Here is a 24754-nt window from a genome sequence, read left to right as displayed (position 1 = left end):
ATTGCAATAAATATTAAAGCGAAGAAAAATGCATAGCCTTACACGTGACGAACCTAAAGAAAACATTAGTTAATATTATATGAGATTATTCTATGATCGTATACTCGATGATGTAATTTTGATTCCACTCCTAAAGTTCGGTATGTCCGGGGGAGCTACGGCTAGTACTGAAATTAATCTTATGCAACTAGTGAGGTAAACGTTTGTGACTACGTAAAAGGAAACGATAAAACGAACTTTGAAAGTTCAAAAGGTAACTAAAGATATTTTACACGATCTTAAAAGAAGACGACAGACTTAGAGTCCTAAATATTTCACCACTGGCGTACACGTAACAGTAACAACGCCGTTGCGGCCCCCGAGCCCGCATCGGTTCTATGCAAAAATATATTTTTCAATATAGAGCTGTGATTTTTCGTTTATTTTATAGAATAGCCTCATTTTTAATTTAAAATCGCCGCGTCGATGCGAGTTCGGCGGCGCGCAATCGTGATTGTGATTGCAAACTTGTGATCTGAAAAATATATAATTTCTTATCGATATCTGGTAACCGTCTATTGTAACGTGTCGTGCTATAAAATCTATTCAATCTGCGATAATCTGTATGTACCTAAATAATGTCTCTGTAACTCGGGGATGAGCACACCGCTAAACGAAACTTATCTTATGTACAGTCGAAAATAATTACACTCTATGGCGATACATCATACAACTCTCAACAGGGTTCCGTTCGCACAAATCATAGTGTCTCTATCTCTCTAACACGCTAGACCAAATTATATCCGAACAACCGGCAGCACTTACAATACTATATTTTTTTTTGTTATAATAATTATTATTACGAATAAATGTATCGCAAAAGAAGAGTTTAACTTCGAAGTTCGAACTTTAGTTAAAAATACTCAAGAATAACACATCACTTTCAAAATACAGACCCGACGTCCAATGACAACAATACGTTCACCAAAAGTGGAACAACCCGAGCGAACTCCGAAACCGACGAATTCTTTAGCGATACATTTATCTTCTTTTCATATAAAAGGTTAAATGCTTCTATTGCTCTATCATCTTAAATATCGTGACGTCTAATTCTCAGGAAGTAAATATTTTTGTGATCCGCTTAAGAGTAACCTTATCGTACACTAAATAACTATAACATTGTACTCTAAAAAATATGTATAATTATCGAAGGCTAATAATGAGATTGTAATCACAGTAATGTTTTTCAAGTAACGAGCCCACATCATTACTAGGAGACCTCCGTGTTGAGGGCCTCCGCGAACAAAACGCGATTCGTAGCTACCCACATACTATGTACACAAATCGAAGGCAACATCAAGGTATACTTTATTTATTGCTTTTGTTTTATTATGTACTTCATATATCACCTCATCGTTTATATACAAGCGCTAAATAGATATAAATCGCGCGCAACATTTTCGAACTCGAGAAAATAGTCACCCTTGACAGCTATATTCAGTCTCAAGGCAGTAGATGTTAGAAATTTTAAATTCTTTAACTTTGTATTATATAAATGATAGTATCGTTATCGTATCGCGATGTCGAATATATTCGTTACTACTAGTATAAACTTTAAGCTCTGTTATATTTGTTCGTATACAAAGAGATTTTTTATTGATTTTTTAAACATTTTAACGTGATTCGGTTTAACATTACTCGCTAGTCGTGACAGTCTAATGTTTCTCTAGTGAGTGCGTGTCGCTATAAAAATAAAACGGTCAAATTTCCTACGGGCAACATCTAACAACCATCTAATGACTCGCATTATATTTTACCTACGATATACTTCATATAGTATACATATACATAAATGCAATCTTCAAAATGCATAAAACAACAGTTATTATAACTATAAATTGTATAAAATATTAAATAAAATCTATTGAAGTGAGGTAGATGGATGGAATTTCACAATTTGTGTGGATATTTTTATTCATAACGTCGCCTTATTGGCCCGAATGTTGAGGTAGTTGGATGGAATTACTATGTAAGAGGCCCTAATTTGTGACAGGGACCTTACATACGCGTATAAATTTACTACTCACTAAGTAATTAACTACTAACACAATCTCACAAGTGGCGAGTCGACGGCGCGACCGGGTGAGGCGGGTGACGGGCGCGACGGGCGCGGGCGGGCGACACTACGGCCCGGGGAGACCCTACGGCGACCGACCAGTCGCAAGATTACTAATAATTTACATTAATCGTTAATGGCACCGACGACATTTCACGGGTCAACAATTATAATACCGCTTAAATGATTCAGCTAATGACGTAACATACTCGAGCACCGTTTGAAAAACCATCAACAAAACATCCTAACAGTTTGCGTCCGACGTGGGCGGGCCGGCATTTCATGACGAGTTCTTGTGCTCCTCGTCGGAGTAGTCGCCGTCGTCGGGGCCGCTGTGCTCGTTGTCCTGCTCCGAGCCCGTCATCCTCCTGTCGTTCTCGTAGCTCCTGCCGTAGTAGTCCTTGCCGTCCTTGTCCGGGACGTCCTGCTTGTCGGGGTCGCCCTCGCTCGTGCCGTCGTTCCTCTGCTTCTCCTTGCCCAGGTCGAGCGGCTCGTCGGAGTCGCGCATGATGTCGGGCTTCTCGTTGTACTGCCGTTGCATCTGTTTCAGGAACCGCTGGTGGGCGAGCGTGGTCGGCGGGGGCGGCAGCGAGCCCATCTGGGGCGACGGCTCGTCGTAGGTTTTCCTTTCCATGTGCATAGCGTTCATTTCCGCGTACTTGGCAGCCTTCATTCCTGAAAAATGGTCTCGGTTTTAGCGCGATTCTTTCGGTGATATATGCACTTTAAAGGGGGGGGGTGAAATAAAAATTTAATTACCGAACACATTTTCTCCAATATATTGCAGATATGTATCTAAGATGGCGGATCCTCCCCCGAAGCCGGGCGGGTAGTCCTCGGGCTTCATCCGGCCGATGCCGTGTGGCAGGTTCTCCACCGCTTTGGCGCTGACGGCACGAACTGCTGGCACTTTAGTGATAGTTGTGTTGGTTAGGTTGTTTATATCTGAAAATACGAACAGGTTATGTTAAACTGCTTAGCGTGCAACGTGAGAACACACAAATAGTGGCGCTTTCATGAGTTCATACTACAGAAAAATATATTTTTAACATTCGTAGTATTAAAGCATGTTGGGTAGTTTCCGGTTCTTTGGAAAGGGGTATATGCACTTACGTGGTGGGGAGACGGGCATGTCCTGGTACTTGGACTGGCTAAGGTCGTCGTGGTCGTTGTCGCCGCACATGGAGCTGGTCTCGGAGGCGGCGGATTTGGCGTCCAGCTTGATATCGCACCGCCGGGCGCCGGTCGGTGACGCTCGGGCGCGCAGCTGCTCCGGAGACACCTTTACACCGGCTTTAGCTAGGAGCCTGCAAATTGTAAACTAATTATTGACAAATAGAAACTGCAAAGCTACTGGGTATTTTTTCCAAGTATAATCAATTGCAATCATATTCTGCTGCTAAGTGCTACCTTATATTATTTGCTACTAGCTATTTGACCGAGCTTTGCTCGGTATTCGATAAAACACGAATAAAATGACATTTTCTAAAAATGATTCCTAGCTAGATCGATTTATCGCCCCCGAAAGCCCCTATATACTAAATTTCATGAAAATCGTTAGAGCCGATTCCGAGATTCCAATTATATATATATATAATTGGAATCTCGGAATCGGCTCTAACGATTTTCATATTACATATCACATAACGATATTCGTATATATATATATATATATATATATATATATATATATATATATATATATATATATATATATAGTGTGTAACAAAAACTAGTGATAATACTTTAGGGTGTGTACATGTTCCTTGTAGAGAGTTCACTGTGAAAGTAGCAGCTCTGAAAGACGAACATTTTTTTCACTTTTGTATGGGCAAGGGCCCGAGCGTCACGAGTTTCCCCATACAAAAGTGAAAAAAAATTTTGGTCTTTCAGCGCTGCTACTTTCACAGTGAACTCTCTACAAGGAACACGTACACACCCTAAAGTATTATCACTTGTTTTTGTTACACCCTGTATATATATATATACAAGAATTGCTCGTTTAAAGATATAAGATAATATGTTTGACAACTGATGGTAGGTAATTTTTGAAGATGAAACATTGAAAATAGTAAACTTTTATGAGATCATACTCACTGGCTGGCGAGTTCGGGATCGAATCGAATCGGCATCTGAAGAACGGGCAGGTCTTTGGTCGAGATGCCTCGGTGTTGGCGCGACATGTGGGAGTGTAGGGAGTTCCGCGACTTGGCTACTGTGCCGCAGAGGACGCATCTGTAAAACGAATAATGATAGTTCTACGAATAATAAAAATTAAGGAAAAGTAACTCCGTCAAAAAACATGCTCCACAATACTTGTCAAAAAAGTGTACCTGAGGTACACAATATTTCAATACATTTGCAATATTTAGGTGACCTTGAGCGGGACTAGGCTGACGTTACATGACAGATCAAAAGGAACCAAATTTAAAACGGTGATAGTATGGGAGTTACGATTCCTTAGTTTTTATTAATCGTAGGGATAGTTAAGAATTTGAGGGACTACTTAATTTCAAGTTGATAAATAGATTCGTCTTCGTAAGAATAGGCCGGGTATTATACTATGTGTCATCAGATTGAGATCAAAAAAATCCGTCTTCACACCCATACAAATTGCCGATCCGGGCATCCGTATGGGTATGAAGACGGCATTTTTTTTGAGTTCCCAGCATTGTTCTCATAGAAAAAGTTGTTCATTTTGACTGGCTCATTTGATGATTTCAAGGATAACGGTGCTTACTAACATCTTGTATAGTAGGTAAGGTTAGTAGGGTTGCAGTTTTAAGTACTATTTGGTTGTTAACTTGGTTTTCTGATTATTCGCTTTAACTTTACTTTAACTAAGTAGTAGAATATCGTCACTAACCTGTAACCCGGGCAGACTGTGTGTTTGTCCTCCAGATGCGTTCTGAGCGTGTGGGCCGATCGGTATATCTTGCCACACTTGGGGCACGGCCGGGGGTCGGTAGCTCGCACTCGCAACAAATCCTGGGTCCTTCGACAGCCTGCCAAGAAAAAAAACTTTATTCCATACTTGTCTTCCATTCCTCAAAGTATATAATTTATGTTTGTCTTACCTCAAGTCGTGTGTTAGTAGTAATGTTAAACGTAAAGAGAGTTTTCTACTTGGTAGTTTTATTGTTTGATATAAGCAGACAATTTTCTTGTATTAAAAATTAAATTACGTATATATCGCATCACTAAATACAATCGCAACTAGATCGTTTACTCACAATTAACATTTGGTTATTAGGTTGACTAATTTACATTGTTGAACGCTTATAGTTATTTATAATAAGATATACGATTGCCTCACAGGCGTCAGGAACAATTTTAACTACACACTAAGTTTTACCAATATTTTATGGAGATCATAAGTTCCTATCGCATATATTTTTCAGTCAGGGACCTTTTTGAAAGTGAATTAATAGTACCTAAAGGTGCTCTCATAAATTTAGATTAGAAAAAGAAAAGTTTTCAGACCAAATTTTGCCTTGAATGAAGATTAAAAGCCTCTCAAAAAGATCCCCACAGTATGAACATTTTGGGTGGACACATCCGACTTCAACGTTGGTATGTAATTAGGAATTATTGCACGCGCTACCAGTCTTTAATCAAAGGCTACATTTTATATACAATCTAATGTTAAAAGCAAATCTGTCCTGCCCAGAAATAAAACGTACAAAAAATATGACTTACTAACGATATAGTATTACACTACCGTGGCACACTAGAAAAGTTATACAATAGTCTAAAGCTATAAGGAACCACAATTAAATAAAAACCTAAATTACTTAATTTTCATTAGTCTCTACTTTTATTGTTCTGATTTGTTTTGTAAAAATATGTGGGTGTTATGTCTCTAGCGCCATCTATCTGTCGAGTTTTATCTTTTATAACTCCGTCGATTATTGCTAAGAAGCAGATGGTACTACAAACGTAACAGCTTTTAATCTATTTGGTGTTTAAAACTTTTTCCCATAACAAAATATATGCGAAGGGAAAATGTCTATTTTTATATACAGTTTAAATAAATCCTTTCTTATATGTTCCCCTACTATGACTAGATATGTTTTAGATTGTGCACGTTGCCTACAGGGCTAAACGAATTCAAAAATAAACCCTATGAATTGTGAACATATTCTTAACTATTGCGTTTGAAGGCATTCGATTTCATTACATTCTATTTCGTATTGTCTTATCTATGGTCAAAAATATATTTATGTAGGGGAGTAACTGCATACAGCAGACCGATCCTATATATAATTATTTTTGTGCTTAAATTATCTGAAGCTTTCGTACGCAAGATCTAAATAAAATAATTTCCGCCAAACGATCATGATTAATCCTAAACTTTAGCCATTTTGACATACCTAACATTTAAACTCTATTTACATAAATATATTTCTGTTGTATGCAGTTTTAGGATAAAAATATAACGACAGCGTATCCTGATAAAATCAAATCACAAAATCTATCACTAGTAGTCCACTAAAAACTCTAAACCAAAATTATACGCGTAATATTAGGCGATGATTCATATTATACACAAATTACTTCTAAAAAATAGATCAGGATACCTCCACATAAAGCGAGACAACGAAAATATTTAGACATTGAAGCAACAATGGAAGTTAGAGACACATTCGAGAAATATAAGAATGGTCAGTTCACTTAGTTGCGTTTCGTAATCTATCAATGGCACCAATCATCACAAGTCATAATGCGCTTTACAAAACTAGTACTTAGATTATACTAAAGCTCGATGGAAGCCAATACATTTCCCCGCATAAATAATAAGTCGACGGTTGAGGAAGACTTCATGTTGAATCTAAAAGTTTTATCTTCATCGACAACAGATCAACGGAGAAAACTTATTATTCGTGTAGAGAAACTCCATGCAGCTCTAGTGAAATCGAAGTTGTACTTAAACAATATCAGTCTATAACTACTACAAAAATAATTTTCAGTCATTTACCCTAAAGTTTTATACATCATTTACGTACGAACATTACTGCGGAATATGAAAATGTGTGAGGAGATCAACGTTCCCTAAATTTCTCATAACTCTGTGGGTCTCTTCCACTCGTAGTTCCGAATCACAGCCGTTTATACCAATATATCAGTAACCGAAATATCGAGTCACAGATTCCGTTTCATTAAAATTATACTCAAGTTGCCCAGCCGCAGCTCCATTTTAGAGTCTTCATCCTTTCCCACTGGCGGCGGTGTTTGATTCTCATGTGATTACGAACAGAATTGGGATGCGCGAAGTACCTCGCGCAGGAGGCCACCGGGCACACCGGACTGTCGCGAGGGTAGTGCGCCTCCAAATGTCTCCGCGCGAGCGCCAGGGAATCCAGACTCACGAAACACAAGGGACACTGGAGGCACTCGCTCCGGACCGTCGAGCTGTCGGCCGGGTCACTCCCCTCCAGGTACTTTAGCAACTCGCTCCCTCGCTCCTCCCCCTCGGCGTAATCGCTTATCGCCGGCTTTGCCAACGTGCCCCGCGCGCCGGCATCTGCAATGCCGACAGCACCATATTACTCAAAGCAAGAGCGTTTGGCAAATCCGACGATCGGCGCAATGAACCTCACCGGCGTTCAACAATAAACGGTCTAAAAATATGGCGTATATCGATATAATAATATGTCTGGAGTGCGGGTAGATAAGCGTCCTGCGGCGCGATCGCGAGGCGAAATTGCAGGAGGTGTCCGGCTCGGGGGGTACCCTGGTCACCAGCAGGTTCGAGGCGCGACATCGAAAGCGAACGAGGAAACGGGCCCACCCTCGAGCGGTCGCCTTCTCTAAGAGTTCTGCCGCTGACGAATCCCGTGAGCTTGCAGCTGATGGTTGATGAGGTAATGCTTCGTTTTGCACTTCTTGCCGCAGTGCTGACACGGAAACCACTGGTCGCGGTCGGTCTGCGAGTGCACATTGAGCATATGCTGGCGCAGGTTTGAAGTGGAGGAGTAGACTCGGCCGCAAAGCGGACACTGCGGCCGGTAGCCCATCGCCGCCCCGCCCGCGAGAGCCGCCCCTGTAACACAGAGGCGGCGATTAGTATAGTCATCCGTTTGCGAGGTCGTTTAAGCGCTACTGTGAGTGTATCGGTCTAGATCCGCGGGCGGGGCGGGCTCGCGCCTCCTCTGTTTGACGCCGTGTATCGAGTTCATGTGTATCTGCATGTACTGGCGCGTCTTGAAGCCTTTCCCGCAGACGGGACAGGAGTGCGACAGGTCGCGCGCCGCGTGCACGTTGAGGATATGCTGCTTGAGGTTGCTATTGTTGCTGTAGAGCTTGCCGCACTCGGGGCACGCGGGTTTGCCGGCCGCCTCACCGTTAGCGAAGCCGCCGTAGGGGAAGCGCTCGTCGGGCTTGCCGCCCGCGGACTTGCCGTCGCCGCCGCCCGGCCAGGTCGCTCCTGGGGCAGACGGACTCGCGTTCAGTTCTCGCTCGCCCTAGCTCTTAGTACGCTCGAAACGACTCGCCAATGCTACTCCGTTATTGATTACATTTACTCGGTCGGAACGTTCAGAACCTCCATTGTTGCTTAGACATTCGTTAAGATCGTTTATATTGGGGGCGCATGCATTAATATTTACGAAATTATTATACGATTTAATAGGCCATCGAGAGCTACCTCGATATAAAATTGTTAGTGTTAGTTACCTATTACAGCGGAACATGACTCAGTGTCGTAGGCACAATTAGTTACATCGGTAAACTTGTAAGTTCTCGGTCGGTCGTTAACTTTATTGATTTTACGTTATTAGATACTTCTGGTAAAATCTAATTACATTTATATCTTAATTATACCTTCGATTGAGTCGCGTTTATATAACGTTATTGTTAGTACGAATAGTGTTTTGTACTCACCGAAGTTATCTGGTATGCCCGACGGTCCCGGGAGGCCGGGGAATCCTAGAATGATACGCATGGTTAAAAACGCGATCACAGGATAAAAACTACTTTAAGTTAATTAGTACCTACCCGGTAGGTTGAGTAGTCCGGGGAAGTTGTGCGGTAGGGCGCCGTTGGTGTTGACGAGGGAGGCGGGGTCGTCGTAGTCTATGGGCTCCTGCTTCGCTCTGTTCTCTCCTTCTGTGTCGCTGGCGCCAGCGTCAGACGACGAGTCCTCCATGTCACCAGTCTGAAAACGTGTAAATGTTAGAAATCTATTTCTAGTCTTCAGTGGCGACCTCACATTGCGAGGACCTGGGCGGCAGGTCTTTGCGAGGCCTTTTGTCTTCCAAAAAAATACCTTGCAAGAGCGAGGCCCTGGACGATTGTCCTTTGTTCATGGCGTTCATTTTATCAACATTTTGTATTTGACGGAAACATTATTTACGTTCCCTTTAGTAGAAGAGCAATTCAAGTTACTGTGTGTAGGAACTTACCATGTTGTTGGAAACTCCAGATAGGTTTGGGTTTTGTGCTTTTTCTAGTGCGTGACTCAATAAGGCTAGCTCGTGTCCATTTGTGCCAAGTCGTTCGGGACTCGTTCCTTGTACTGCTAACAACTGTTCCGTCCTAAACCAATAAGGTAAAAGAAATATAAAAACATGTTACATTCGCCGTACAAAATAAGAAAAAAGATTTAAGTAAATGAAAGTTAAATAAAAGTTCGTTGACTCAAAACACTCAAATTGGGTAATTGGCAAATCATGTTAAGTGGGAGATGTCTTTATTTAGCAGACCTGACTCAGTTTATGGCAACACTGATTTGAATTCTAATTTTATTTCCTAAAAATGGTGCTATGTAATCATAGAGCTATGATGGTGACGACATATTTACGTCGATAGAATTAATGAATTTATTAGTTATACCAATCACAAAATATGATTAAATAATCGGCCAAGTGCGAGTCGGACTCGCGCACGAAGGGTTCCGTACCGTTATAGACCAAAAGTAAGCCACAAAATGTGTTTTTGTATGGGAGCCATTCATTCATTTTTTATTTTATTTTAATATTATTATTAATTATTAAAGTACACATATAATAAAGGATTTTATAAAAATTTCAAGTGTCTAATTGTTACCATTATTGAAATCGAGCAAAAAAGGCCAAAAAAAATCACGTTTCTCGTATGGAAGCCCCACTTCATTATTAATTTTATTTTGTTTTTAGTATATTTTGTTGTTATAGTGGCAACAGAAATACACAATCTGTGAAAATTTCAGAAGTCTAGCTATAGCAGTTTTTGAGATACAGCCTGCTGACAGACGGACGGACAGACAGAAAACGAAGTCTTAGTAATAGGGTCCCGTTTTTACCCTTTGGGTACGGAACCCTAAAATTGACGCGTCTGAGTATGAATAATGAAGTTAACCTGTAATTAATTTACCTTGTGGTAGTTCGGAGCCGGGGTAGCAATTCGTAAAACAATTATTTGACTTGTTGTCTAATAATAAAAGTACTTATCTAATTTTTTACTATAAATTATACTAACAAATAGTTTTAGAAGAAATTGTCAGGGCATGGAAAATAAAGATGAATACCTGGTTTTCATTTGTGCCTGGTAGAGGTCGGAGGACCGCGCGCGTTTCGGCGGCGGCGTATTCGACGAGCCCTCTTCGGGGCGCCTCGCCCTGCGCCCCTCTCTCTGCTGTGACTCCCGCCCCTCCCTAGACCCGCCACTGCCCGTCTCCGTCCACGATGATACTGACTGCTGACCAGAGAATTTGATATTGAATTTGACTGCTCTAAAATGTTTACTTTCTGATATCCCTATGAGTTTATAGACATTTCGTCGCTTTGACTAGTTGTAGGGCCAAAATATATTATAGCCAAACCGAAAGAAGAAAACAATATCAAGAAATAAAAAATATATATGTACTTGAACTTGAACTCTAATATCCTTCTTACGTTTTAATGAATCACAATACTTCTTAATTCGCAATACGATAAGCTATGTATATCTAGACCTTAGTCAAGACCCTAGAGCTAGTACTAATATAGAGAGTGTGGAAGAAATATACATACATACACACATACATCCATTTGAAAATTTGGCTACACTCGAGAACCAAAAGCCTTCTTGTGCAGTTAGGTAACAACACCGTTCTTACGTTAGGTAAAAAGAGAAAAGTTCTTGGTTTCCCATACTCACAGGAGACTCCTTCTGGTCGATGGTGGCCATGGGTGCCGGAGGCGGTACATCCGTCAGCCCCCGCACCTGCAGCAGCTGCGCCGCTCGCAGGAACTCTTGGAGCTGCTCCTGACCGATGTGGACTTCTCCTTGGTACATAAACCTAGGGGGCAATGACCTCTTTTAATCATGAATGATGATGAACCACGTGTTAAAACAATAAAAAATACGTGTAGCACTCGGGGACTGCCGCGGTAATGCTATTGCATAACATTTTTACTTATGCAATTATAATTCGCATGCATATAGTCGCACGCACACAAACACCGAGTCGAAGTCTGGAAACGCCGCACCGACCGGCAGAGCGGTTGACGCACCGCTGTGCCGGTCGGAGTGAGTGGTGTTAGTTTTTTTCGTTACGGAATTTTTGATTCGGTCCCCGTCCGCCCGCGATAAAAGCTATGCAAAAGCTTAATTTGATCAGCTTAAATCACCTACAAATGTACCGGTAGATGGTGAACTACTTTATATTTTGATCGGGGTATGTCAAGATAATGCTAGTCGTCATATTTTGTCGCGCGCCTGGGTTAGCCAAACCCGACCAAATAATGTTGGTCGCAATTTGAACTATAAAAAAACAAATGTCTAATGGACTAACCTAGTATGTAGGCATATTTTGTTTGTATCAATAAGGTATAAGGTATTGTAGATTATTTACTAGTTACCTAGTTCGAGATTACACATTCTGAAGATAAAAACTCATAACTATCAACTTACCTCAGTAGACTCTCCATGTCTTTGTCGTGAACATCTCTTAGTATGACGATGGGATGCTGACAGGGGTTGGCCTTCAGCAGCCTCCGGAAGTAGGGACTGCACGCTGACAGCACCACCTACGAAAATCACATAATGAAAATGTGGCGAGAGGACCTTTAACTAAGAACGCTTTTGGGCAACTCCGTAAAAGTTAAACTTAGTCCAATTTATATCGAAATTTCAAAAGATGAGGATAAACGAAAAAGTAATAATTAAATGTATAATACTCTATTATACCTAATATTGAACTCTAAGCTCACGCGGGAATGTTTAGAGATGATACCTACAATAATATTGTACCCAGAAGAACTATTCTAAGAAAAAATCATAACCGCTCATTCCCGGAAATCTTTTTAACGAAGGCGCCTCGTAAATTTTGTCTATGAATAACGAATAGAATTAATTAAATCTGAGACCAAAACAATTAACGATCAAAGTACCGAGATTGGCTCGCTATGTATGGTGATTCATTATTATCCAAATAAAACTGAATATGGTGATTTGGTACGAGAGGATGATCTCATTTAACATTTTCTACGTTTTATGTGTGCAGGTTTTATAAAATTATTTAGAAAGTAATATTTATGTTAGAATATAAAGCCGGATAGATATCGTTTTGGAGAGATACCAGAAGTACGAGCTATATGAATGTGTTACTTTAGTATATTTATAAGTAGGAACAGACGTTTATATTAAACGGCTTTCTCTTTATTACTGGTAAATTTAAATAATGTATAGGTGCATATTTTTAAGCTTAGAAAATTTGTCATATTTTTAGAAATCATCTGTGTAATAAGAAACATGTTTAAGCTTATTACATGCAATATTTTTTGTCTATCTCGTTTGACATCATAAAAAAATTACGTACTTATTTGCCGCCCTAGATATAACATTAGCCCCTAGAGTGAATGCGCCACTGCGGCAATAATAACTGCAGTAAGCGCCTGGACTATACTATTTACTAACCTAAATGTAGAGCATGTACTAACCTTATGTGCAGTAAATGTAGCGCCGGCACAGGCGAGCGTGACGTCCACGAAGTCCTCCTCATCCCGGAGTCTTCTGAAGGAGGAGACCATGGCCGAGTGGAAGTCGTTCCACCGCAGCGAGTACTGCTGCTCGCCGCCGCTCGCGCCGCCTGCGTGCAACCGGGCTGTTAGCCGAGAACGTTAATAACAACGAAAAAAAAAACACAAAATAAGAACACAGAACACAATAATTTGATACAACAAAAGACAATATTTTATTAGTTTTAGGAGGTTTTCCTTTAGGCGACTGAAAATTATAATTAAGTAGGTATACTGTTAGTTAAATGTAAAGGTATTTTAATACAGCTAAGTTATATCTATTATAGATATTTTATAGGTAGGTGTTGTAGATTTTGACGAAAGGGACCTAAAGTACCAACGTAAATAGATTCAAAAGAAAGTAAACGGTATAATCAAAGAATTGCAGCAGATTTGATTTCAAACAAAAAGAAAAGAATAAAACAATAATTTCAACAAATGAAAAATCCTAAGTTAGCAATTTTTGCAATGCAAATTATTAATGATTCGATTCAAGTACTTATGTAATTTCCAAAAAATACCAGCCAAGTTGCTAAGTTTTTCTACAAAGTAACTGTCGAATATAAAGTAACTTACAAGCTTTTAAGCTTACTCAACCAGACACCTAACAAAATATCAACAAAATATATTAGTTTTTATATTTATTTCATCGGCCATGTTACAAATTTTATGGCTCGGACCATTTCTTGCGATGACTGATAAAAATAAAAAGTATTTACGCAACGTGTGGGGCACATACGTGTTGGATTACTTTAATTTCAACTTTATGAATTCCTCGAGAGGTGACTAATCGGAAATACCTCAAAATCGTGAAACATAATAATTAATATAATTCTACTAGATACTCTATAAAAAGTATACTATGTCCTTTCCCGGGACTCAAAGTATATCCATGCCAAATTTCAGCAAAATCGGTTCAGCGGTTTGACCGTGAAGAGGTAACAGACAGACACACTTCGCATTTATAATATTAGTGAGTACATTTATAATATTAGTATGGATAATTATGGATTTTTCCTCACGAACTACACTGCTAAATACTCGGTGGGTTTTACCGGCAAGAAAAGTGAGCTTAAAAAGCTCTACCTACTGACTATGCAGTGGGCGCTAGTAAGTTTTGCGCGATGCGTGTCACATGTCGGTAGTTTTAGTATTAGTAGTAGTATTATGCCTGTTTTCACCAATCGCCTCCTAACACTAAGTGGTAGCGGCCATTAAGGATGTAATCCTTCAAGATTTCACGAATTTTTGTGTGTCACGTTCGTCCTTAGGGCGTAAGAACTTTTGCAAAACATTACTTTTTTTTAAATGTGTTTGTTTTTTAAGAGATATTTGACCCGCAAAGATCGCTAGGGAACACTTAGCGTTAGGAGACCGTTGGTGAAAACAGACATTAGTAGTGTTAAGTACTTTATGAAATTGTGACTTAGAATTTAACGAACTAAGATTGACATTTTTATTTAGGTAGAATATCCTGCGTGCAGCGTGATGCGGATATAACAATTCGTAGCGCATGTTTCCACAATTAACTTAGTAAGGTACATTAAATTTACGTCTAGGATCAATATCAAAGAAGATTTGTGTTAATAATATTTTAACTTATGGTATTGTTGAATAATATCTACAATTTTATTACAGTAGATAAAATGTAAGATGCAGGTTTGTGAACAACATAAAATATTATAAACATTTTAGGCATTTATAGGTCCTATCTGTGAATATGTTTATTAAAAATAAATTGTATAAACAATGTATTTATTTATAATAATTATAGTAAACAGATGTTCGTATTTAATCCTTCGATCGTGGATTCTTGGTTTATTGTTATTCTATTGTGTCTCGCTCACCGGTGAGCTCATGGGGCTTGATGGGCTAAGGGAGATTTATTTATGACTAGCTGTTGCCCGCGACTTCGTCCGCGTGGACTTCAGTTTATAGCGCGCGATGTCAACAAAATTGGTGTCAAAAGCTTTTATAAAAAAAACCCTGGTATTAAAAACCATTGGTATTCAATCAAAACAGCTGTGCAGTGTGCACATAATATTTCATTTTTTAAATTAAACTTTATATTTTATGCCAAATTTTAAAGCTTATGTAGCCCCCCAATTTCACAACTTTACCCATAAACTATTTATCATTGATAGGTTTAAGGTTACGTAACTGTATATAATATAAAGTACTGACTTATTAAATAACATAAAAAAGAAATAACAATCGAAAACAGTCGAAAAAATTATACCACCTCTTATAGAAAGATGTTGGGCAAGCGTTAGCGCGATGTAAGAGACGCACGGCGCCATCTAGTATGAATTTTTGGAACTAACTTAATTTGAACAAATTTTCGTATTTTCACCCCCTTACAACCCTTTTTCCAGTAAAAAAGTAGCCTATGTCCTTTCTCAGGCTTTAGACTATCTGTATACAAAATTTCATTACAATCGGTTCGGTAGTTTTGGCGTGAAAGCGAGACAGACAGACAGACAGACAGAGATACTTTCGCATTTATAATATTAGTATAGAAGTATAGATTAGATATATCTATATTAATTTACTAGATGATGCCCGCAACTCGTTGTGCGAAAACTCGTTTATCGCACGGGGACCGTACATTTTTTCGGAACAAAAAGTATCGTTTGTCCTTTCCGAGGACTCAAAGTATCTTCATGCCAAACAGCAAAATCGGTTCAACGTGGTTTGGGCGTGAAGAGGTGAGAAACAGACAGACACACTTTCGCATTTATAATATGTATTAGTATGGATGAATACATCTGTTTATCGAATTGAAATCAAATGATGATGGGCAAAAATGTATGGGCTCTGGTATATTGCTCAACAGGAATCGATTGTATATTTTAAGGAAGATATACCCATGTACATTAATGACCAATAGGGCGCTGGTCAAGATTCGTTGTACTTTTTGAGTTAAGCCATATTAAAAGTGACATCAGCGCTCATACATTTCATACAGTGTTACATTATAACATGATTATTTTTAGGGTTCCGTAGTCAACAAGGAACGTTTTTAGATAGTTATATAAGTTCAAATTCCGTAGTCAACGGGGATGTTTTTTTTTAATGCTCTCTTCCCTGACTTTATGTTAAAGGATTTAAGTTCTTCATATAATTAATACAGACTTATGTCTACACACTTATCTTCTATTTATATTTTCTGTTCTGTCATCGTTACCTGCCCCGCCGTCCAAGGGTGAGCAGTATGAGGGAGGGGTTAAACTACTACTGTGAGCGTAAATCTAAGGTGTACTGTCTAAGTCAAGACATTCGTAACCTTTCTAAGCGCAAATAAATCTTACCACATAGACGACAAAAACTACGTCGGTAACGCCGGCCTTGTACGTTGACTGTACATTATTTCAAAAAGTACAGTTGCTAGGGGCTGGGCGCCATATAACTTTTTTATCTACTCACTAACAGCTATCTAATGGTATAAATTTTGTCTCTGTTGAGCAAAATACCAAAATGCCCATCATCCTTCAACTTCGATACAATTTTTTCTAGTAGCCATTTATTATTACCAGTTAAGGAACCTACTTACAAGCTAATAAGACGTATCAGATAATACGTAGTTCGAATTTACGTAAGATTTTTATCATTAAACATCTCAAATCTGGCATCCAGTAGCACACATGAACTATTAAATTTTATCTTAAAATCGAAAACGAAGTGTTTCGAAATAGTTTCGTGAGTAAAAATAACATAAATTAACTATAACTTACTGAATTTACATGCACGATATCTGCAGATCACAGATTTACTTACGATAAGCTATGTTTTTCGTTGCGACAAGTACAAAGTATAATTAATTTTCTTTTAGGTTAAAAAATTTGAACTACCTACTTCAAAGTGAATTGTAGAGATGAGAATATAGCCGTGTTTAATGTATATTATTTATGAAATTTATTAATAATTATGATTAATTAAAAGATTCGCGTTAAATGGTGATTTTTCGTCAAGAACTTAACAAAAGACTACTGGGTGACAGTCTAACAAAATAAGTATTATAGGTCTACCAGAATCTGATGGCAAATTTTGAAGGCAGATTTTCAAAAAATATCCTTGATCATTGGATAAATTTTTGTATTTGCATATTTTACACACAGATTAAGCCGCTATATTAGAAGAAAAAGGATCAAAATGTTTCAATCCAATTATTCCGGTATTGCTAGAGTCAATTTATTTTCTTACTTTTTGCCATCAGACTCTGGTAGACCTATGAATATTTTCGTAATATTTATATTCCTCACTTTTTACCGGCTCATACCTACAAGGACTTCAAAATTTTAAGATTACAATCTATCAAAGCTATCGACTTACTACTGTAGCTAATTCTGTCACATTCCGAAAATGTAAATTTGAGTTTTTTTCCAAGTCTTTATTCAAGTTATTAATTCTTCCCAAGTGCGGCCGTTAATTGTCAATAATAATGTTCATGATAATGTTACTATTAGTAAAATATTTATTAATATTTTCTCTCGGATAACAACAAGTCTTTACTTAGTTTTAGACAAAACACAACGCATAGGGATCTAGATTTATCATGTAGAGCTGTTAATTTTTTTCTCTATTAATTTAAATTAGAAATTACTATCAAAATATTAACATAGGAAAGGCATAGAAAAGGCAGAAGAGAAACGGACGATTTTCAAGATTTAAAAGTGACAGGAGACATAAAAATATAGTAATTTAAATTCTGAAAAAAATATATGTGTTAGTTAAGGATCTAACACAGTGGAATTTATATTCCATTACACAATATCATGAACTTCACTCGATAGAAAAAAATTCCAAAGTCACAATACTTTGCGCCTGCAATTTTATAGTTTTTTGATCGTCGTTACTTTACAAAAAAACGAAATGCCCTAGATATAATCGTTGTATTTAATTCAGTACATAAATATCTGAAAATTCCAAATAATTTGGACATAGTATGGCAATTTCGTTAAAAGAAGAGGTAACTTTGGATTTTTTCTATCGAGTGAAGTTCATGATATTGTGTAATGGAATATAAATTCCATTGTGTTAGATCCTTAACTAACATATATTTTTTTCAGAATTTAAATTACTATATTTTTATGTCTATTTAAATGTCACTTTTAAATCTTGAAAATCGTCCGTTTCTGGGAATACAGGGCCTTAAAATACAAAAAAATATCACGTTGAGTTTAGAATTAATATTTTAAAATATTATAATCGAATTATAACTGTATCATATTTAGTTTCGATTTTATCAAATGGTGTAAAAAAGGAGTTAAGTTATAATACGCCATAGCGTTTAGAAGAAAATGGTAAAACGTAAAAGAACATGGTGTTACGTGTCTGCAATTTTGTCAATATCCTTGTTGAAATCTTGTAAGTTACTTACACAAAATATTGTTTAATTTTTATTTCATTTTTGTAACAGTTACCGAGGTAACCCAGGTGTGTATTATTCAGCGGTGAATGCGAAATTGTGGAAAAAATTGGGACCGCTTTAAAATTGTAATAAGTGTATTGATAAATAATTTATCTGCACTGTTTGTCCGTACTGACTAACAGAGCAGAGTTGATTTTAGACGGATTTTGTTTCCACATTATTCGTCGAGTGTCGCTTTCATATGGTAATGTTATTACGAAAAACGGCGCGTTTTTGTCTATCAATTTAAACCTCATTACTTAGCATAAATTATAAATTTGTTTAAAAAATTATTTATTTATTTTGTTTCGCAATAAATTCGAGTCTTTTGTGATTAAGTTGTAGGCATTTTAACTTTTAACTCTTCTTTATAACTGCAACGAGTATATATGTTATAGAAATAAAAGTAGGTAGAATCGTAGACAAAAGGAGAAGCGAGCTCTTTTAAACTGAACAAAGCATTAAGCATAATAAGAAGAGATTTAAAAATTTGATCTTTAAAAAATGCATCTGCTGAATATTAAGGTGTTGACATCAAAAATATTTTCCTATTTAACAATTCATAATATTCTAATAAGATTAAACGAGTCGTTATTCGTTAAATGTGTGAGACTTGCATGACATTTCAAATGTATGACGATGAGATGTACGATATTTAATACTTGTTTACGTTATTTTTACGTATCTGATCAAAATCACAATAATATTGTATATTTATTACCAAGACTTAAAATAATATTGTTTGTGATTAACATTTTTTTATGTTTATGTTTTAAATCAATTTTTGCTTAGTTTTGTGTTATTACAGGTAGCCACACTTTTTTACTCTACAAAATATAATTATTAATTCTACATTTTAGTAATTCAGTGTTTAATGAAGAGAGCAGACAGCAGCGGGAGAGCGAATGCAGGCGCTCTACAGTCTACACTGAGGTAGAGCGGGCAGGGACTAGGGAGCGCGCCGAACCGCGAGTTATTGCAGAGTGCAGACAGACATTTCACACCCATATTCTCTATTTAAGAAAGAAATACACTTTAAAAATTATATTTTTAAATAAAGACAATATAATAAAGCAAGAATAAATCTATAAGATTAAATTTTTAAAATGTATAGGGTCGCTTAACTACATAGAGTCACTATACATTTTAAAAATTTAATCTATAAGATTAAATTTTTAAAATGTATAGGGTCGCTTAACTAGTCACTACCTTATAACAGATTAGAAAAAGCTATAAATATTTTAAATTCTAATTAGACTCCTTACTAACAGTCTATAGTCCGTTTATGTTACGTTAAGAGGATTTAGAAATATTTAATGTTTGAGTTACAAGTTTTATAATTTTGCATGTTTTTGGAGGTAAGTAATATCACACCTAAAGTGTAAATTATCTTAGACATAAAAAGAAGATTAAAAGTAATGACGCATTTAGTCTAATCTTCCGCCATCTTAAAGCTTTTGGAGCTATAAAACTAAAATTAAGTTTAACTTTGAATCTCACTTTCCAAAACACTTACATGGTTTGAAGTACCTAAAAGTCTACAATTAAACGTACCTATACCGATATGCAAATGTTAAGAAAATTAAAAAAGTTGTAAGTTGATTACAGCATTCTTTACAACACCTCAGGTTATCTTAAGATTTTAGGCATTCGAGATATAAAAAAAAATAATGATCTTGATTTGTTTTATCAAATCTTAATTTTATTTTTAGAATGAAAAATGAAAACTTCAATCCGCAGGAATCGTTTTATTTTAGTAGAGATTTGCGAGATTTGTAAATCTTGATACGGAGGAGACTTCATTAAACGAGCGACCCCCACCCCCACATCCTGGGGGATGATCCAGGAGCCGGGGAGTGTAGGGGGCAGGCAGGACACGCGGGAGGGGGGAACTACCCCCTCGTGTGCCGTACGAGTGACGGTCTGACGGCTACGCTCCTCATATAAACGTCTGTTGGTAAACAATCGCGCATCAATGTATAAAACATCACGCATAGATAATATTCACAAAATTTATCACGGCTAATATGATTCAATATTTTGAATTTCGAACGCATTTTTTCTTTTGTTTGGTTCACGTGAGCTGCCGTTTCTCATTTTTGCCTTCAATGTATATTATTCTTGCAATAATATTGTGCATTTGTGCAAATAGCATTTATAAATGGAAGGTACTTATTCGTAAAGTAATGTTTAACCTTATAGATAAGCGCTTTTTAATTGTAATATTCTTCTCAATATATCTACTTATAACGTTTCTTGTATCTTAAAAATATTTTTCAAATTGACGCCTTGTCTTGTAGTTAGTTTATGATCTCAAAAGTAGTGTGATATAGATACTTTTTATTTAAAAAAAATCGTTGTTTAGTGGTTACTCTTTAATAATGAGGTACAACACATTACCTATCTGTTTTTGTAAATACAAATGAGTTTCACTGTCATTTCATCTAAGACTACCGACCTCGCACATACAATCTCTTTAAATACGCAAATACCAATGTAATGATATTTTACAATAATTGCTATATTTTTTAGTTGTTTTAGTTGAAGATGTAACAAACATAAATTATATTTTATTGTCGGAGATCTTCCGCGATACGTCATTCTGCGCGTACATACTCGAACTGGATTGGTCGAGGAAAATAGATTTTTTAACAGAAAAACACGTTGATTAAGAATAACGTGATGCAGAGATATAATATAAACAATAGATACACATAGTAGGTAGAGTACTTTGGGAAAATTACAAATACATTAAGATAACTGTGTATTTAATTGCTTGGTAATATTGTTGATTTTTAACGCGTTTAGAATTAAATTAGAGATGTTTGTGTCATCATCATGATTCATGACTATTTCAACTAGGAAATCCAAGAAACATATTTTTGCAATAATATATAAAAAGTATCTGAAACTAATATGTAAGTATGAATGTGTGCAATTTTTGTTTTGACTAATAGTTTAAGTACCAACTTAGCTGGTATTTTAGCGTCATTATAGTTCGAACACGTAAGGCAAGCAGCTAGGCCTAAAGAAATATTAGAGGGTCTTAAAAATACTCCGAAAATGTTTAATTTATGTAAATATAGGAGCTGGTCCTTAACTATTCCCAGTAAACTGTTCAGCGCGATCTTACGTCTGTAGCCAATTGGATCTCCTTAAATTCGCTGACCAGACTGTTAGAGTTTCGGAACCTCTCCTTTAGTATGTTTGTCTGTATACAAATCTCCTCAAATCCACTGGCGAGTGTACTGTTATAGTTTAGGAATATAGTTTAGTATGTTTGTATGTACTCACCGGTCTCGGTGGCCATGGCCGGGTGTTCTGAGGGCGGCACGGCGGAGTCGGTGCGAGCGCGCGCGCTAAACACCTCTGCTCCTGCGCATTCCACGAGCGCCCCTAACGCAGCCACTTTAGCGATTCACTTGTACTGTCTATATAAATTAGCTCGATGGCCTTTTCAGGTTTGTTTGTCTTGAGTGTTTCCTGAAACTATTGGTTTCTTTAATTTCAAGTTTACAAAACAAATTTAAAGATTACTAAATGTTTAAAATTTTGGAAGTATTGATGTCTAAGATTCAAGTTAACACAATCTCAATGCTCCGTTTGGCAGTAAATCGGTACAAAATCGCGACGGGTGAAAAGCGCTTTTTATTTAAACGTCTTAATATTTATCACAATAGTTAATTAAATAAATATTTAAATAACGAGAAAATACATTTTAAAATAATTATTAATTAATCATGCTACAAATCGATGTAATTGAATTATGCAATTGCACAACAATTAATTTATAGATGCACGAACTAACGTTAAAGCTAATTACAACAACCGTTTAACATTACACGTAATTAAAACGAAATTAATCGGCTCGTAGTATGAGCATGTGTGGGACTCACGGCATGCACTCGTCCACGTGAAAATGAGAACTCAATTAACACAACACACGCACTCCAGCGCAAAAATCGTCCCCAGGCTATCGTGACCGCCGCGATCGGGGGTGTTAAATTAGGGGCCGATGCAACGATCGATGGCGCGCCCTGCATCGCCACAATAAGGGAGGAGCGGGCAGATAGAAATCAATACGATGTCCATCATCTTGCACCCTCCCCGCCGGTCTACCGCCTGCGCTTTGCACCCGGAAAATGCATTTTCGCGACCCCGAACCCCTCTCACCCGCCGCGATTTCCCGACGCCGACCACATGTAAAAAGTGAATTTTCGGTAAAAAAAATATATTCCGTACTTTATTTCATTTATATTGGAGTTCGATTGGATGCACCGAGCTTTTAATGTTTGTTGGTGTTGTACGCGCGTGTAAACGGATGCGCGTCACGCGGACGACTGTCGCCCCGCCACTCGGCCGAGAATAAACAGGGGGGGAGGGTGTCGGGTAGCGAGCGGGGCGCGCGCGGGGGGCGGGGCAGGGCAGTGCAGCCTGCACGCCCACAGGCCGGCCTGCGTGTGCGGCCGGACACTACATGAAAAGCTCGCTGCTCGCCGGAGAGCGGTAGAGCACGGCAATAGACACAGCGACGCTCTGATGAAAACTGTTTCCGGTACTGGGTACATGAGGACTATTCGCTGATATATTATTGTGATGTAACATTTTAATATAGGTACAATACTATTACTAATATTGTATCCTGTTAAAATAATAATTTTTGGAATCAATGGAATGGAAAATAAAACTTTCCGATTTCTTAAATTTTTTATTTGCATATTTAAATCTATTAAGGTCGTAAGTTTATCTGGAGAAAATACGTGTAAGGTTTCGGATAAAAGTGTAATAAAAATTAATGGCTAACGGCTATCTAATGAAGTTATAAAATAAAATTAAAATATAAATTGGTGTATAAAGTATTAATTTCATGTTAATTAATATTGTATAATCCTCTTCAGTCTTCTACTAATACTGTCTAATCAATAGCTTATCACTACCTTCCATGTATAATTTTTAGCTTGTATGATGTAGATTGTAGTCTGTCGAGTACCTACAACCTACCTACTTACATGTTCGGTCAAAATAGCGGTAACATTTCCTTTAAACCTATATTTTGTAATGAAACTATTCCTTAATTATTATAAACTGTCAAATTCATTTAACCATCGAAACGATATGCACATCTAGGATGTATTTTTTATTACGCATATATTGTAGTACAGATCTACCTATTAAGAAAACAACCCTCTTCTTTTTTATCAATCCTGTAATAGCACTGAATAATAATAATTATACAAATAACAAAACATTATCTTTCATGAAAGAAAAACTTTGCTCTACATACACTTTTCACGCAAGCGCTATAAACAGATGTTTTTGGCGTATTGTACAACAAATGATGACAGTGGTGGTATTTGGTGAAGTATAAAATTAACATTAGTTTCGTTAATTCTATGAAAATTGTTCCACAGATTATATAAAAACATCCTTTATTGTTTTATATAATATGTGGTAGAGCAAGTTTTGGCGACTATGAAACTACTATAACATAGTAAATATTTATGACAATGCCGAGAGAGAGCTAATTGTATGTTAATTGATTAATTTACTTCTCGTTATGATTATGAGAGTTTATTTCGAGCTTTTAAAAATTTCATATTTAGCCGACTTGTTAATTTATTCATCTTGTCTACCGAATCGTTGGAGGCTCGCATATAACATACATCAATAAATACAAAGCTTTTACTCCATCTCATATTCGATTATTATTTTAAAGTCGATCTATTAATTTTATTCTTTTATTTTTAACGCTATTAAAAAATCAAAATGTAGAGTCTGAATTTCTGTAAATTTGAATGTGGCGATAAAATATATTTATCTTTTAATGAAAATGTTGTGATTCATTTAACAATAACATAACCAAATTCTCATTTGTGGTTTTGCTTTCTTGCGCAGTCAAAATCTACCGCTGGCCTTCAGTTTCAGAGCCTTCTGTAGTATTTTAAGTCCATTAGACCCAATTTCACCAACCTATGTTTGTTAAATCCTAACGAGGCATTACTTAACGGAGCTTAGAAAATTAAACAGACTGTTAAAATACTTATGTCCCACAGTAAAAATTTAACAACGGATTAGTAAATGCAATGTTAAGTGAACAACTACCAATTCGTTCATTTTTGTTATAAGGCGACGAAACTGCAATGTACAAGATTAATACGACATGTTTGCTGCAATGTGTCACTTTCTTCCATAGTAGTATAATAGTAGATAATGCGACCAAATTAAAATATTACTGATCGCATACATTTGTTACGCTATAATAGTTCTTCT

General features: G+C 37.1%; 1 protein-coding gene across 12 annotated transcripts; it reads right to left on the bottom strand.

Annotated features, from left to right (window-relative positions):
- Nucleotides 1-430: 430 nt before the first annotated feature.
- Nucleotides 431-22814, bottom strand: LOC121726190 (protein abrupt). 12 transcript variants are annotated; one of them, XM_042113433.1, is made up of 14 exons: nucleotides 22727-22814; nucleotides 21779-21973; nucleotides 12997-13160; nucleotides 11969-12084; nucleotides 11213-11354; nucleotides 10602-10771; nucleotides 9499-9637; nucleotides 9092-9251; nucleotides 8978-9022; nucleotides 4962-5100; nucleotides 4193-4330; nucleotides 3209-3402; nucleotides 2855-3040; nucleotides 431-2770 (listed from the first exon to the last, which is right to left on the bottom strand). In XM_042113433.1, the coding sequence occupies exons 2-14, from the start codon at nucleotides 21792-21794 to the stop codon at nucleotides 2376-2378; spliced, it is 2004 nt and encodes a 667-aa protein (XP_041969367.1). In that variant the 5' UTR covers nucleotides 21795-21973; nucleotides 22727-22814; the 3' UTR covers nucleotides 431-2375. The 12 variants fall into 12 exon arrangements, with proteins under 12 accessions (XP_041969367.1, XP_041969375.1, XP_041969359.1 ...); XM_042113441.1 differs by having other exon boundaries at nucleotides 21779-21967; nucleotides 22727-22812; XM_042113425.1 differs by lacking the exon at nucleotides 22727-22814 and adding an exon at nucleotides 22381-22716.
- Between the last annotated feature and the right edge of the window lie 1940 nt (nucleotides 22815-24754).

This window comes from Aricia agestis, chromosome 1 (genome assembly GCF_905147365.1).
Source record: "Aricia agestis chromosome 1, ilAriAges1.1, whole genome shotgun sequence".
Taxonomy (NCBI): domain Eukaryota; kingdom Metazoa; phylum Arthropoda; class Insecta; order Lepidoptera; family Lycaenidae; genus Aricia; species Aricia agestis.
Note: the sequence above shows the minus strand (reverse complement) of the source record. Positions and strands in the feature narration are given on the sequence as shown.

Coding starts and splice junctions, on each gene's coding strand:
- LOC121726190 (XM_042113433.1), bottom strand. Junction 12,085..12,996: donor CTACATTTACTGCACATAAG/GTTAGTACATGC, acceptor TGATTTTCGTAG/GTGGTGCTGTCAGCGTGCAG. Junction 3,403..4,192: donor GATCCCGAACTCGCCAGCCA/GTGAGTATGATC, acceptor TACAATTTGCAG/GCTCCTAGCTAAAGCCGGTG.